The following is a 14,191-nucleotide window of genomic DNA, read 5'->3' on the forward strand; positions in this document are numbered from 1 at the left end:
AACGTGTTTGATTGTTTTATTGTATATACAGATATATGTTTTCATTGCCTATTCACTCTTTCTATTCCTGAAGCACTTTGTACCCACGGTTTTGAGAAGTAGCATATCAATAAAGATGTTGTTATGTCTTGGGCTTGAAAACTTTGACCACCGCCCGTACCTTGGCCGCCTCCTCTCCTCCAAAGCCAATGGAGACTCAGAAACCACCAGCTCCTGAGATGTGATCCTGGAGCCTACGCAAGGCTAAGGAGGAGGCTTTGAAGGCCGTGACCGCTGGGCCCAAACTGTGGATCTACAAGGCTGTCGTCATAGGTTCAGGAATACAGTAAGAGATGGTTAGAGTTGGGGTTAAGTTTAGGTGAGGGTTAGGGTTAAGTTTAGGTATAGCCTTAGAGATGGTTAATGATTGCTCGGTTTCAGGTTGGGGTTGGGGTTACAGTTAGGGTTAGGAGTAAAGGTTACCGCTTGAGTTGGGGTTAACTTTTGGTTTACGGTTAGAGATGGTTAGGGTTGGGGTTAGGGTTACATTTAGGTATAATGTAAGTGGTGGTTAGGGTTGAGGTTAAGTTTAGGTATACAGTTGGAGATGGTTAGGGTTTGGGTTACGTTTAGGTATAATGTTAGAGATGGTTAGGGTTAAGTTTAGGTATACAGTTAGAGATGGTTAACAATAGCTGCCTTTCAGGTTAGAAGTGCTTCAGTGGGTGTGTGTTCGGTGGGATTAAGGTCAGAGGAAGAATATGAAAGTATGGTCAAAAATGTAGGGAGTCCTTGACGTGCAGACAAGTTGATACTGACTTTTAAGTAACACTGACTCAAGTATCAAATGTAAGACTCAACTAATATTCCATACTGTCAATTGATAATGACCTGACTATCAATAGACAACAACAAATTAAATAAAGTATCGTTGAGTTTTGTTTTTAATTGATCGGTTCCTGCAGCAGGACAGAGGGTTCCTTCAGGCTGCACCACTCCCACAAGCACCAGGGTTAGGCCGTTCAGGCTGCAAAAGCTTAGGGTTAGGGTTAGTGGGTTTGGTTAGGGTTAGTGGGTTTAGTTAGGGTTATGTGTTAGTGGGTTTGTTTAGGGTTAGTGTTAGTGGTTTGGTTCGGGTTAGTGGGTTTGGTTAGGGTTAGTGGGTTTAGTTAGGGTTATGTGTTAGTGGGTTTGTTTAGGGTTAGTGTTAGTGGTTTGGTTAGGGTTAGTGGGTTTGGTTAGGGTTAGTGGGTTTAGTTAGGGTTATGTGTTAGTGGGTTTGTTTAGGGTTAGTGTTAGTGGTTTGGTTAGGGTTAGTGGGTTTGTTTAGTGTTAGTGGTTTTGGTTTGGGTTAGTGGGTTTGTTTAGGGTTAGGGTTAGTGGGTTTGGTTAGTGTTAGTGGGTTTGGTTAGTGTTAGTGGGTTTGGTTAGGGTTAGTGGGTTTGGTTAGGGGGTTTGTTTAGGGTTAGGGTTAGTGGGTTTGGTAAGGGTAAGTGATAGTGGGTTTGTTTAGGGTTAGGGTTAGGGGGTTTGGTTAGTGTTAGTGGGTTTGGTTAGGGTTAGCGTTAGTGGGTTTGGTTAGTGTTAGTGGGTTTGGTTAGTGTTAGTGGGTTTGGTTAGGGTTAGCGTTAGTGGGTTTGGTTAGTGTTAGTGGGTTTGGTTAGGGGGTTTGTTTAGGGTTAGGGTTAGTGGGTTTGGTAAGGGTAAGTGATAGTGGGTTTGTTTAGGGTTAGGGTTAGGGGGTTTGGTTAGTGTTAGTGGGTTTGGTTAGGGTTAGCGTTAGTGGGTTTGGTTAGGGTTAGGGGGTTTGGTTAGTGTTAGTGGGTTTGGTTAGGGTTAGCGTTAGTGGGTTTTGTTAGTGTTAGTGGGTTTGGTTAGTGTTAGTGGGTTTGGTTAGGGTTAGCGTTAGTGGGTTTGGTTAGTGTTAGTGGGTTTGGTTAGTGTTAGTGGGTTTGGTTAGGGTTAGCGTTAGTGGGTTTGGTTAGTGTTAGTGGGTTTGGTTAGGGTTAGTGGGTTTGGTTAGGGTTAGCGTTAGGGGGTTTGGTTAGTGTTAGTGGGTTTGGTTAGGGTTCGGCTGTTCAGGCTGCACGACTCCCACAAGCTGTGAATTAGTCTGCTCACGCTCTACAAGGTTAGGGTTAGGGTTAGGGTTCATGGGTTTGATTAGGGTTTGGCTCTTCAGGTTGCACGTTTCCCACAAACTGTTCACTTGTGTGTTCCGTTCAATCAGTTGGACTTGTTGCTTGAGTTGATTCATCTTTTTTGTTTTCGAACGGTTTCCTTCCATACTTTAATCTTTCAGAGTAATGAAGAGTGTGTTCTGATTTGCTGGGTCCCCCGTGTTTTCTATTGGATTATATTGTTCCGAATTTTTTGTGTCATAAGTATTTTTTTTATAAGTCTATGTCGAATCGGTAGATCTATCAGGCTGTAGATTAGCTGCAGCGTTATAGTTAGGTTGTAATTGCTGTTTGCGCGGTCAGAGCCGCATGAGGAAGACATGTGGAAGAAGGAGAGGTCATCTAGAATTGGGCCATAAATGTTTGCAAAGGTGGACGTAGGTATGAGAATGATTATAATTATTCTATGAATAGAATTGTGATTATAACCCATAATGATACCCTGCAGACTCATGGCACACAGAGGGTGCTTGGACGACAGGTGGTTTGTGATGTCATGCCTGCTGTGACGCCAAATTTCTGCATTATGGACACACGGCTGCCTGATGCATTCTGCTTTTATTCATTCTTTTCAGACTGTTCGGCGCGTTACGCCAGTTGTCTGTTCAGAAACCCACAAATCTACAAATAAAGGGATAGGAAATGAACAGATTCGGAGTCTAATTCTGAAAGTCAGTCAGCCAGTAGGACTGTCATCTTTCCAGCACGCAAATGAATCATGACAGTTGAACGGCTCTAAAGTCTTGAGGTTCTTATTTAAATAGGAAAATCTGATTTTTTTTTTCTGAAACCCTAATATATGTACATGTCTAATAGTATATACTGTTTAAAATACAGTTATATACTGGGTTAGGGTGTCTTAGGGTATGTTAGGTATATCTCACTGGTTATATATCTGTCTTACTAATTATATATCTGTCTATATGGTTATATACTGTAATTATATCATTTGATTATTACCTGCTTTATTGATTATATAGCTCTGTAACTGATAAGGTGATTCGCTGAATAGGGTTTTCTCCATCTTTTAAAAGCGCACACTGTTTGCCTCAAATATCTTCAAGGAGCATGTTCCAAAACGCAGGAGCAGAGCTTGGAAAAGCAAATGTGTGTCCTTCACAGAGTGTTGATATTGAAAACAACAAAGAAGTCAATAGAACTCCCAGGGTAAAAAAAACCCCAAATTGACGTTGCATACATCAAATAAATGACATTTTAAAATACATTTAAAACTCGTTGAAGTGTCTCCTCAGCACTCAAGTCTTTCTTGGTGTAATAACCCAGCGGTGGAGGCCTTTAATGTATATTTCAAGCACTTATTTGACATGACTGATCAATTTCATGAAATATGTTTATTTGAAGTTTGTTCATATAATAGGATACTAGTTTATGAGTTAAAAAAATAATATGATAATAAAATTTTTCCGCCTCTCGGTCCCTGTTCCAATGTGCGAATAGGCAATAATAAAAGCCACAAATGAACGTGACCGCTGGACCTGTTTAACTATAAACTGTGTTAGTTTGCATATGACACTGATGTGGATCTTTGTACTTCATAGAGATGAGAGAGAGAGAGAGAGAAAGACAAAGACAGCGAGAGAGAGAGAGAGAGAGTGCAGTACAGAACCAGAGACACGTGAGGTTTGGGTTGCTGTTTCCTTTAATTCATTTCATCCATCAGAGGATTTACAAAGCCTGCCATTTAAATGCACCCCACCCACCCACCCACCCACCCAACCCCCTAACAAATTCATCATCATCATTTCATTAAAGGGAAACTCTGGTATATTCTTGAGCCAAACCTTCATTTTTCTACTGAGTGAGGCGTGTTCTCTATTCTGAATTCAAAATCTTGCGACGCCGATCGCTCGGAGGGACGAAAAAACACGTTTTTTTTTTTGAAGCCCTAAAAAATACCTCGAGTCTCCCTTTAGTGAATCTGCACGGGCGCCCCCCCCGACCCCCGTGAAAATGATGCAGAGTAGCACCCCAGGAGTCCACGAGGAGGCAGCACCTCGTGTCATAGTTTGCCCGTTCTCTCGGTCGCGGGCAGAAATGAATCCATGCAATATTCATCTCCAGCTCGTTTCCCATTTTGGCACCGTATCGTTTACATGAGGTCAGAGAGAGAGAGAGAGAGAGAGAGCGCCCCGGGGTGCACGCCTGGGGGTTTGTTTGTTGATTTGTTGATTTGTTTGTTTGTTTGTTTGTTTTTAAGACGGTAAATAAAGAAATGGCTATCTTTCCCCCGAAAAAACCCACGAGTCCCAATCCAGTATCTTTTTCTTTGTGGCGATCCAGGAAACGGGTTTGGATACTTTATCGTCAGATGGCTTTTTCCAAGTACCCCAACGTCTCCGTCCCCCTCGGCCAAACTTTTACACCCCCCCCCCCCCCCAAAAAAAAGTGGATTATACAGGAAACCTGAACCGTAGAAGGGCTCATAACATGTAAACTGACCCTTATCATCGTTTTTTAAAAAATACTCAGCTAGTATTAATAATTGCATGATTTATAAATATCTTTTTTTTTCTTCTTCTCCTAAGTATCATACAAGCTTCGGTAGCACTACACGTCATGTAGTTGTCGGTGCTGTGCGGCGAATGTTCAATACTACTACTGATAATAACAATATTAATCATAACAATTTGTTGTAAAAATAGCAAACGCTATTCCGACTACCATGTAAAGGAAACGTTGGACGATGTGCTTTTCTCGAGAAACAAAAACAGGACGGACAGGGGGGGGGATGCCTGCGGGGGGGGCGGCAGAGGTCTGCGCTGTGACCTACCGCCCAGCCCAAAAGACGCGGCCACCATCAACAAAAAAAACACACAAAAAAAAAAAGGGGATTGAGCGCGGGGGGGGGGGGGGCCGTGCCGCCGCGGGCCCCCCCCCCCCCCGCTCCACCGCCAGGCCTTTGCCTTCCACTCTACGGGACGGGCGGAGAGAACACGAACCGGCTCAGGAAACGGGGCCCGGGAAAAACAAGCGTCGGAAGGACGGGCGTCCACGCGCCCGCCCCCCGGGGGAGGAGACGGCGGAGGACTGCGTGGGAAACGTCCACCTGGCGCGACTCCAACGCGCATCGGGATGATGGTCTTTGACCGGGAGTCGTATGACCGCGTGGGTTGGAAAGGGTTAATAGGCGTGAGATCCACCGTGGGAGACGAGCGACTTTGTCAAAATGCCTTCACTGAAATGAACGGCGAGGTCGAAATTGAAGGTAGACAAAACGTTTGTGGTCAAATTGTTGGGAAGCGCAGGGGGGAGGGGGATCTATTTTGGGGGATTCGATTTGATGTTAAAACGCTTAAAACACTGGGCAAACATTTGTTTCCTGAGGCACATATGTCTAGCACAACAAAATAATAATAATAATAATAATAATAATAATAATAATAATGAAAAGAAACGTCTCTCATCCCATTAAGCACTGAGCAAGGCTGTTCTCTAATAACAAAGCTATAACAAACCTATTTAACAAGACATGATCATCACGCTCACTTGGGTTGCCAGTTTGGTAGCTGACCGCCCCGCCCCGAAAACCCCCCCCCCCCCCGAAAAAACCCCCCAAAAAAACCTTCAGCCGCCGGGACAGAGCTGAGTGTCCACCTGGGGAATAAAAACTCAAACTCAACTCAACTCCCACAGCCAGTGGCTTCAGGTCGGGGTGGGGTGGGGTTAGGGGTCGGGGTGGGGTGAATACAGAGAGGTCGGGCCGTGCCCGAAAAAACCCTGGGGAATAGGCTCTCGTCAGCGGGGCGGGCGCGGGGCGGGGGCGGGGGCCATCAGAGGATGGTGCAGAAGAACTTCTTCTCCCGGAAGGGGTTCTCGGAGGCCGGCACCGGAACGATGAGGGGGTCGTCGCGGATGTGGGCGTCGCAGTACGCCATCAGGTCGGCGGCGGCTTTGGACACCTGCGAGCGGAGAGGCAAAGAAAAGACAGTTTGAGCGGAGCGCGGCCGAGCGCAAGGGTGGGGTTCCCCTCGCCGCCCCCGCCTCCACCCGGCCCGAAACAGAAACACGAGAGCGGGAGCTGCGTCGGGGAGAGAGACAGGAGCCCGGGGTTGTGGGCGGAGACCCCGGGGGCCGTCCGAGGTTCCTGCCCAGCCGGCCGCCGCTCACGCCCTCGGGCTTTCACTCGTTGCGGGAAACGCTTCCGGCGTTCCAGCGCGGGGGCCACGGGGGCCACGGGGGCCACGGGGGGCCGGGTCCAGCGCCCAGGGGGCCCCCGATCTGAGGAGATCGTCGTTCAGGCGGATGTTTTGCCGTGCACGCCCGCGAGACACGTTGGAGGAGCCCCCTGGAGGTCCCCGGACCCCGCGTTGAGAACCTCTACTTTCCCTCCGCTCCACATCCCTCCACTGTGGCAGGCTGTTTTAACCCTTTAATCCCGAGGATGAACTAGTGACTTTTTAAAAGTTACTAGTACTTCTATTTCAGTTACTAGTCACTACTCTAACAGTTACTAGTAACTATTTTAGTTTTATTGGTCAAAGTCAAAATGTATTAGGTGCTAGTACTTATTTATTACATACTAGTAACCATTCCAATAGTTATTTGTTTATAAAAATGTAATACTAGGACCTATTAGGGACTAGTGCCTTTTTATTTCACATTTTAAATTAAACTTTCAATAACCTGTTTTTAAACGTCATTTCTCAGGATACGGTTACTGCTAAAACCACTGTAGCAGCAAGAAAAGGCTCCAGGCCACCACCCTCTTCCGCCTCCACCTCCAGTTCACCACCCTCTACCGCCTCCACCTCCAGTTCACCACCCTCTACTGCCTCCAGTTCACCACCCTCTACCGCCTCCACCTCCAGTTCACCACCCTCTACTGCCTCCAGTTCACCACCTCTACCGCCTTCACCTCCAGTTCACCACCCTCTACTACCTCCACCTCCAGTTCACCACCCTCTACCGCCTCCAGTTCACCAACCTCTACCGCCTCCACCTCCAGTTCACCACCCTCTACTGCCTCCAGTTCATCACCCTCTACCCCCTCCACCTCCAATTCACCACCCTCTACTGCCTCCAGTTCACCACCCTCTACGGCCTCCACCTCCAGTTCACCACCCTCTACTGCCTCCACCTCCAGTTCACCACCCTCTACCGCCTCCACCTCCAGTTTACCACCCTCTACCGCCTCCAGTTCACCACCCTCTACCGCCTCCACCTCCAATTCACCACCCTCCACCTCCAGTTCACCACGCTCTACAGCCTCCGCCTCCAGTTCACCACCCTCTACCGCCTCCATCTCCAGTTCACCACCCTCTACCGCCTCCAATTCCCCACCCTCTACCGCCTCCACCTCCAGTTCACCACCCTCTACCGCCTCCACCTCCAGTTCACCACCCTCTGCCGCCTCCAGTTCACCACCCTCTACCGCCTCCACCTCCAGTTCACCACCCTCTACCGCCTCCACCTCCAGTTCACCACCCTCTACCGCCTCCAGTTCACCACCCTCTACCGCCTCCACCTCCAATTCACCACCCTCTACCGCCTCCAGTTCACCACCCTCTACCGCCTCCACCTCCAGTTCACCACCCTCTACCGCCTCCACCTCCAGTTCACCACCCTCTACCGCCTCCACCTCCAATTCACCACCCTCTACTGCCTCCAGTTCACCACCCTCTACCGCCTCCACCTCCAGTTCACCACCCTCTACTGCCTTAACCTCCAGTTCACCACCCTCTACCGCCTCCACCTCCAGTTCACCACCCTCTACCGCCTCCAGTTCACCAACCTCTACCTCCTCGACCTCCAGTTCACCACCCTCTACCGCCACCACCTCCAGTTCACCACCCTCTACCTCCTCGACCTCCAGTTCACCACCCTCTACCGCCACCACCTCCAGTTCACCACCCTCTACCGCCTCCTCCAGTTCACCACGCTCTACAGCCTCCGCCTCCAGTTCACCACACTCTACAGCCTCCGCCTCCAGTTCACCACGCTCTACAGCCTCCGCCTCCAGTTCACCACCCTCTACCGCCTCCATCTCCAGTTCACCACCCTCTACCGCCTCCTCCAGTTCACCACGCTCTACAGCCTCCGCCTCCAGTTCACCACACACTACAGCCTCCGCCTCCAGTTCACCACCCTCTACCGCCTCCGTCTCCAGTTCACCACCTTCTACCGCCTCCGTCTCCAGTTCACCACCCTCTACCGCCTCCACCTCCAGTTCACCACCCTCTACCCCCTCTGCCTCCAGTTCACCACGATCTACTGCCTCCGCCTTCAGTTCACCGCCATTGTCAATGTCAGTGGCTCCATCCGTGATGGATGAGAGCCGCTGAGGCTGCTGCAGGCCTGTTGGGGGCCCCGGGTGGAGGTCCCCCCACATCCACACACGTGCTGTAGCAGCGGTTTTTAACATTTACCACACAGTGCAACCGGTCAATTTCTCCCGGACCTGGATCGTAGAAATGTCGACGACATCCTCCGCCCAAATGCACGTTTCGGTCGTTGTAACTCAACTCAGCTCGTGTTTTGAAGGATCACGAGCGCTGACACTGAGTGACGCAGAGTGGGGGAAACAAATCGATCGCAAATAATTCACGGGACTCTCATGAAAACCTAAAACTGCCCAGACTGTCACACCCCGCGTTGAAAGCCGGCGTGGTGAAAGTGGCGTCGGCTAAGAAGGACTGGGGCACAATCACAACTCAGCTTGCGAGACGCCAGGAGGTGTAGTTCCCTCGTTCCACAGGAGCTAGGCTAGCTGATTCCATCTGCGGCCATGCATTGCGCTAACACGGTTAGCATTGTCACTATATCAGTTCTGGACACACAGGGATGAAATTGGCATCGACATTGTCGTCTGAATTTGGTAAGATAAGATAAGATAAGATAAGATAAGATAAGATAAGATAAGATAAGATAAGCAAAAAGCTCATTTTTTTAAACTTCCTTTAAAGCCCCCAGGTGACAGTCTTTACAGTGTCACCTGACGTCAAACCGGAAGGCGTTTTAAAATACAGATCCCAGGCGCCAACTTGAGGTTTGGCATAATCATTAGCGCCGTAGACTCTGTAATAACTTAGTTATTAGTTTGTAGTCATCATTTATAATTTATACCCTATAAATCATTTAAACCACTCATTTATGCTGCGCATGCAATACCATTTTGTATATTCTGCATATATTCTTTTTAAATTTATTTTGTGTATTTTTTGGTCTATTTGGGTATATTTGGTCTATTTTTATTTTATTTTTTATTATTATCATAATTTGTATTGTATTTTACCATTTTATTTTTCGGGCTCATCGTCCAGGGAAACGCACCAAGCCTCGCCACGACAACTTCCCTGTTTATGAGAATGTTCTTGTAAATATGTATATGAAATATGAAGTATGAATGTATGAAGTATATGAACAAGCCCTTCTGACCCGACCCTGACTCGTTCTGATTCCGATCACCCTTTTCTCTTTGAAAAGATCTGCTCGGAGGATATATATATATATATATATATATACATACATATATCTTAAAATATATGGTTTATAGGCCACATTTGTTGCGCTGGGAGAGGGCTGATTACGTTGCCAGTGAGTGTGCGTGAACAGCTTGGAGGCCGATGGAGGAATCACTCCGGGGCCCAATGAGGAGACGCCGCCTTTTATGAAAAAACGCTCAATGGAAACACGCGTGCGCGCTCTGAAAAGGGTTTCCCAGCTGGTCAAATGAGGTCAACAGGAGGCGATTTGTTGTCACGGAAACTGCTGGCGAGAATATCTCCACCTCAGGTCGGTCGGCCCGGCGCGCGCCGTTCACAGCAACGAACTGAGCCGACGAGAAGCGGCGCCCCGGCTCCGGCCCCACGTCACCGTGCTTCCGAACGATGCTGACCACGCGCCGTGACGTCCGGATCTGCTCTGGCGTTTGGGTCGCCGGGAGGAAGCGGCGCGGCTTCCTGTTTCTAGTGTCTCACGTCAGCACAGGTGGAGCGCGGTGGAGCCCACCGTATGAGACCCGGAGAAACCCGGAGAAAAAGACGGGGGTTCGCGCCGTTTTCCTGGGTGAAGCGTATGAAGACTGTCCGACGACGCGGTGAACTTCCCGCTCTCCAAGAGGAGATCAGACGTTGTTGTTGTTGTTTTTGTTGTTTTTTAATAAGGCCAGGGTTGAAAAACGCCGGACCTCCAGCGTCCTTCAAGGGTGTTCTGGTGTTCGGACAAGAGACCCGGTCCGATATCCAAAAACACGGCCTTTGACCTTCAAGAATGCTGCCGATGCGAGGCAAAACCGATGCATATGTACGTATGTCACAAATGAACTCTTGAACTTGAACTGCTCTTCTCATTGTCAGCCTCCATTTCGCTCCCGGTTCAAAGTGGATTCGGGGAACGTGCTTTGCCCGTTGCCACGGGAGCGACCTTGCGGCGCGTTCTGGTCGGCCATCGCCGCGGCTCCCCCCCACAGAGGTACCGCCTCCGTCGGGTAGCGTTAATATCACTGTGACAACCGATACCGCCTGTATCCACCTGTTCTAACGGGTGAAACGTGGGACGCGACCTGTGACAATAGATCATTGCTGTTGTTGTGGTTTGCTGCTAGTAGCCCCCCTAAAGTACTACATGACACTCCCATTTTACTATAGCGACTGTATTACATTACAATGAGTATATGTGAAGAAATAATAATAATAATAATATTTACATTTAATGTCAGCGTAGACGTCCACATTTCGGTTAAACTTTATCAAGGATACCTATTAATTTCAGCACATATATACTGTCTGTATATACTGTATGTGTATATATACAAACTATGTGTATATACAGTATATATATATATATATATATATATGAATAAAGATTCCGAAAATCGAATGACTCATTTTACCAAGTAACGTCAAGATCCAAAGCTCAAAAAGAGTCGAAGCTTAAATCACGACGCATCGTCATCATTTTCAGCATGCAAATACATTGTGTATATATAGAGTATAAACTGTATATATACATACACAGTATATAAACAGTATATGAACAGCAGATAAACGCGCAGGGAAAGGCCCAGGGGTATTAAACAAGGAAGGCAGGTCCTCGCTCAGTCATGATGTAGGTGAGGTCGTTGTTGTTGTTGACGCCCGAGCACGTCACAACTCCCGCGCTTGGGCCCGCGGTAAAAGCACATGGACGCCCCGTGGACGTCCCGATTACACCCCGGTTGAGCCCCGTGGACGTCCCAATTACGCCCCGACCGCGCCCCGAGGACGCCCCGATTGTGCCCCGAGGAGGTCCCAATTACGCGACGATTGCGACCCGTGGACGTCTCAATTACGCCCCGATTACGCCCCGTGGACGTCCCAATTACGCCCCGATTGCGCCCCGATGACGCCCTGTGGGCCGGAGCTTCTCGGCGGCGTTCGAGTCACCGCTCGGGGAGAAGAAAAAAGAAAAGAAAAGGGGGGGACGACGATCTAACAATGTTCGCTTTTGTGTTGCAAGATCAAAAATGCCAAGGCCGCGCTGGGTTCGACGTCGTCGTCGCTTCCGGCCAGAACGAGCCTCACCCCCGGGTCGTGACGCCGCTTCGTGGCGACGGAAGCTTCCGTCTCAGGAACTCGGTTGAAACGAGTCGTTGGATTTTCCCGAATCTTTCGTCACAACTCCCCTGCTGAGTTCAAGAGTCACCTCTTCACCGAGGGCCGTCCCGAGAACGAGCTTCTTGTTTTTTTATTTACTGAACGCGGTGTTTCTCGAGGCGAGTCGAATGCAGCACATACTCATCCGAGGCCGCTCAGTTGATCGTTATTATCGGTAAAATTAGATCTATTGATTATTTCTAAGATTGAGGCCATGTTTTTCCTATTCCTAGAGCAGCGTGCTACGAGGACCAACCAACCAACAACAACAACAACAACCACAACAACCACAAAAAGTTTCCTGGGTGAAGAGGCGGCGTTGGGAAGGCGTCCCTGTTACCTTTATTCTGTCCATGCAGGCCTCCATCTTCAGCTGCTCCACCGCTTTCCTGGCTTGGGAGATGCTGGCCGTGCTGTTGTTGGCGATGCCGTCCTTCATGGCGCTTCCTGTGCGCGGGAGGGGAACAAAACACAGGCGTGGAGCCGACGGACGGGGACCGTCCGCCCGCGCCGTTCGGCCCGGAGCGTCTTGCCTAAAGGACGCTCCCCGCGTCAGCCGCTGGTCAGCGGCTCGCCCGTCATTTGAAAGGCGGTTAATCGAGCGTGGGAGGGTAGTGGGAGGACGGGGATGCGGACCCCCCCCCCACCGCCCGTGACCTGGTTCTCACTGTCTTTACAGGAAACGTGCGGCGACCGGATCCCGACGACACGATCTTTGGACGATCCTCCAAAAACAGTAAAAAGAGCCAGGTGACCAGACTAGGCACGCAATACACCGTGCACTTCCACCGCCACCCCCCTCTAACAACCCCCACCACCCTCCCCTCCGGCTCGTTTTTAGGGGGCAATAGGCCGGGCGAACAAGCGGGCTTGGAGACGGAGGGCAGCGGCAGCTGATCCTCAAGGATCCTCCGCTGACGGATGAGGGGGGAAAGCCCACACGGGCCTGCAGCGGCTATCACCTCCGGATCCCTTCCAATGCCGCCGCGGTGGAGAGCCCGGGAGCCCAGCCCGCTGCTCTAACACAGGCTACGGGGAGCTTTTTTTTTTTGTTTGTTTTTAATTATGTATAACAATAAATAAATAAATTAAAAAAAAACAAAAAAACACAGACACTTCAAGTCAAATGCTGTGACATGAAATATGTATCTGGTATAGAGCATCCATTGTTTTATTCCATTGACATCGAGAGCAGAGCTGCTATTGTCGTATATACTGTACACACACACACACATATATATACATATATATATATATATATATACATATACACATATATATATATATATATATACATATATATATATATATATATACATATACATATATATATATATATATATGAGAGAGAGACAGAGCGAGAGAGAGAAATAGGTGGAACATTTCTTTTTCAGGTCGCACCCTGAAATGGTGATATTAATGGAGCCAATATGAAGCTGTTAATGACGCCCCCACTGGAAAGCCCTGATTACTCTGCCGTGCACGCGTTCCACAAAGATTCAATTCTCTGAGAAAACAACAAATAAAGACGCACGCACGCACACACGCGCGCGCGCGCGCACAGACGCAGTCCTTTAATTATTCCAGATTTGGTAAAAAAAAAAAAAATTACAAAAAAAAAAAAGAGGAAAAAAAAACAAAGAAAAAACAAAACGAACGGAGAATAAGGGTGAACGCCACCCTCCCCATCCCCACCCAACCTCATCCACCCTCGGATGGAGACTCCTCGCCTCCTCCTTACCTGGAACGATGTGCGCGCTTTCCCCGGCGATGCCTCGAGATCTTTATTCCCCCCCACCCCACCCCCACCCCCACCCCCCACTATTTTTTTTTTTTATTTTTATTTTTTATTCCTGGATTGACTCCACCCAAAAAAATGGGGCTGGGGGTGGGTGGGGTGGCGTCGGAGGTAGTTTATTTATTAAAAAAAAAAACAACAAAAAAAAAAAAAAAACAAAGGCCGAAAGGAAGCGGAGGAAGGGTGGAGGAGCTGTCAAAGTGTGGAGAAGGACGGTGCAGGAAGCCCCCTCCCCGCCCCCCCCCCGCGCGTCGCGTCGCGTTGTGGTCAGACCGGGAGCAGAAGGCGCGCGCACGGACACGCACGCACGCGTTAAAGGTTCAGTCCGCGATCGAGCAGCCGCTGGCTCCGTGACGGGAGGGCGCATGCGCATGGACGTCTTTATGATGGAAATAAATAATAATAATAATAATAATAATAATTATAATAATGATGATGATAATATGTAAGCACTCAATCTAAAGACCCAGAAGCGTCTTCGAAAAAAAAAATAGTATTCATAATAATAATAATAACAATAATAATAATAACAACAGGTTGGAAGTGGGAAATCATAACCAAAAAAAAAAAAGAAACAAAAAAAACAACAACCAAAAACGCTCCAGCAAGGAAGGATATGTATTTATTTTTATTTTTTTTTT

At 48.5% G+C, this 14,191-nt stretch overlaps 1 protein-coding gene across 1 annotated transcript; it reads right to left on the bottom strand.

Moving 5' to 3' along the window:
• Nucleotides 1-5,842: 5,842 nt before the first annotated feature.
• Nucleotides 5,843-13,523, bottom strand: gng4 (G protein subunit gamma 4). Its single transcript, XM_080016932.1, has 3 exons — nt 13,494-13,523; nt 12,093-12,199; nt 5,843-6,079 (listed from the first exon to the last, which is right to left on the bottom strand). The coding sequence occupies exons 2-3, from the start codon at nt 12,189-12,191 to the stop codon at nt 5,951-5,953; spliced, it is 228 nt and encodes a 75-aa protein (XP_079873058.1). The 5' UTR covers nt 12,192-12,199; nt 13,494-13,523; the 3' UTR covers nt 5,843-5,950.
• Between the last annotated feature and the right edge of the window lie 668 nt (nt 13,524-14,191).

Source organism: Zeus faber, assembly GCF_960531495.2.
Source record: "Zeus faber genome assembly, chromosome: 16".
Taxonomy (NCBI): domain Eukaryota; kingdom Metazoa; phylum Chordata; class Actinopteri; order Zeiformes; family Zeidae; genus Zeus; species Zeus faber.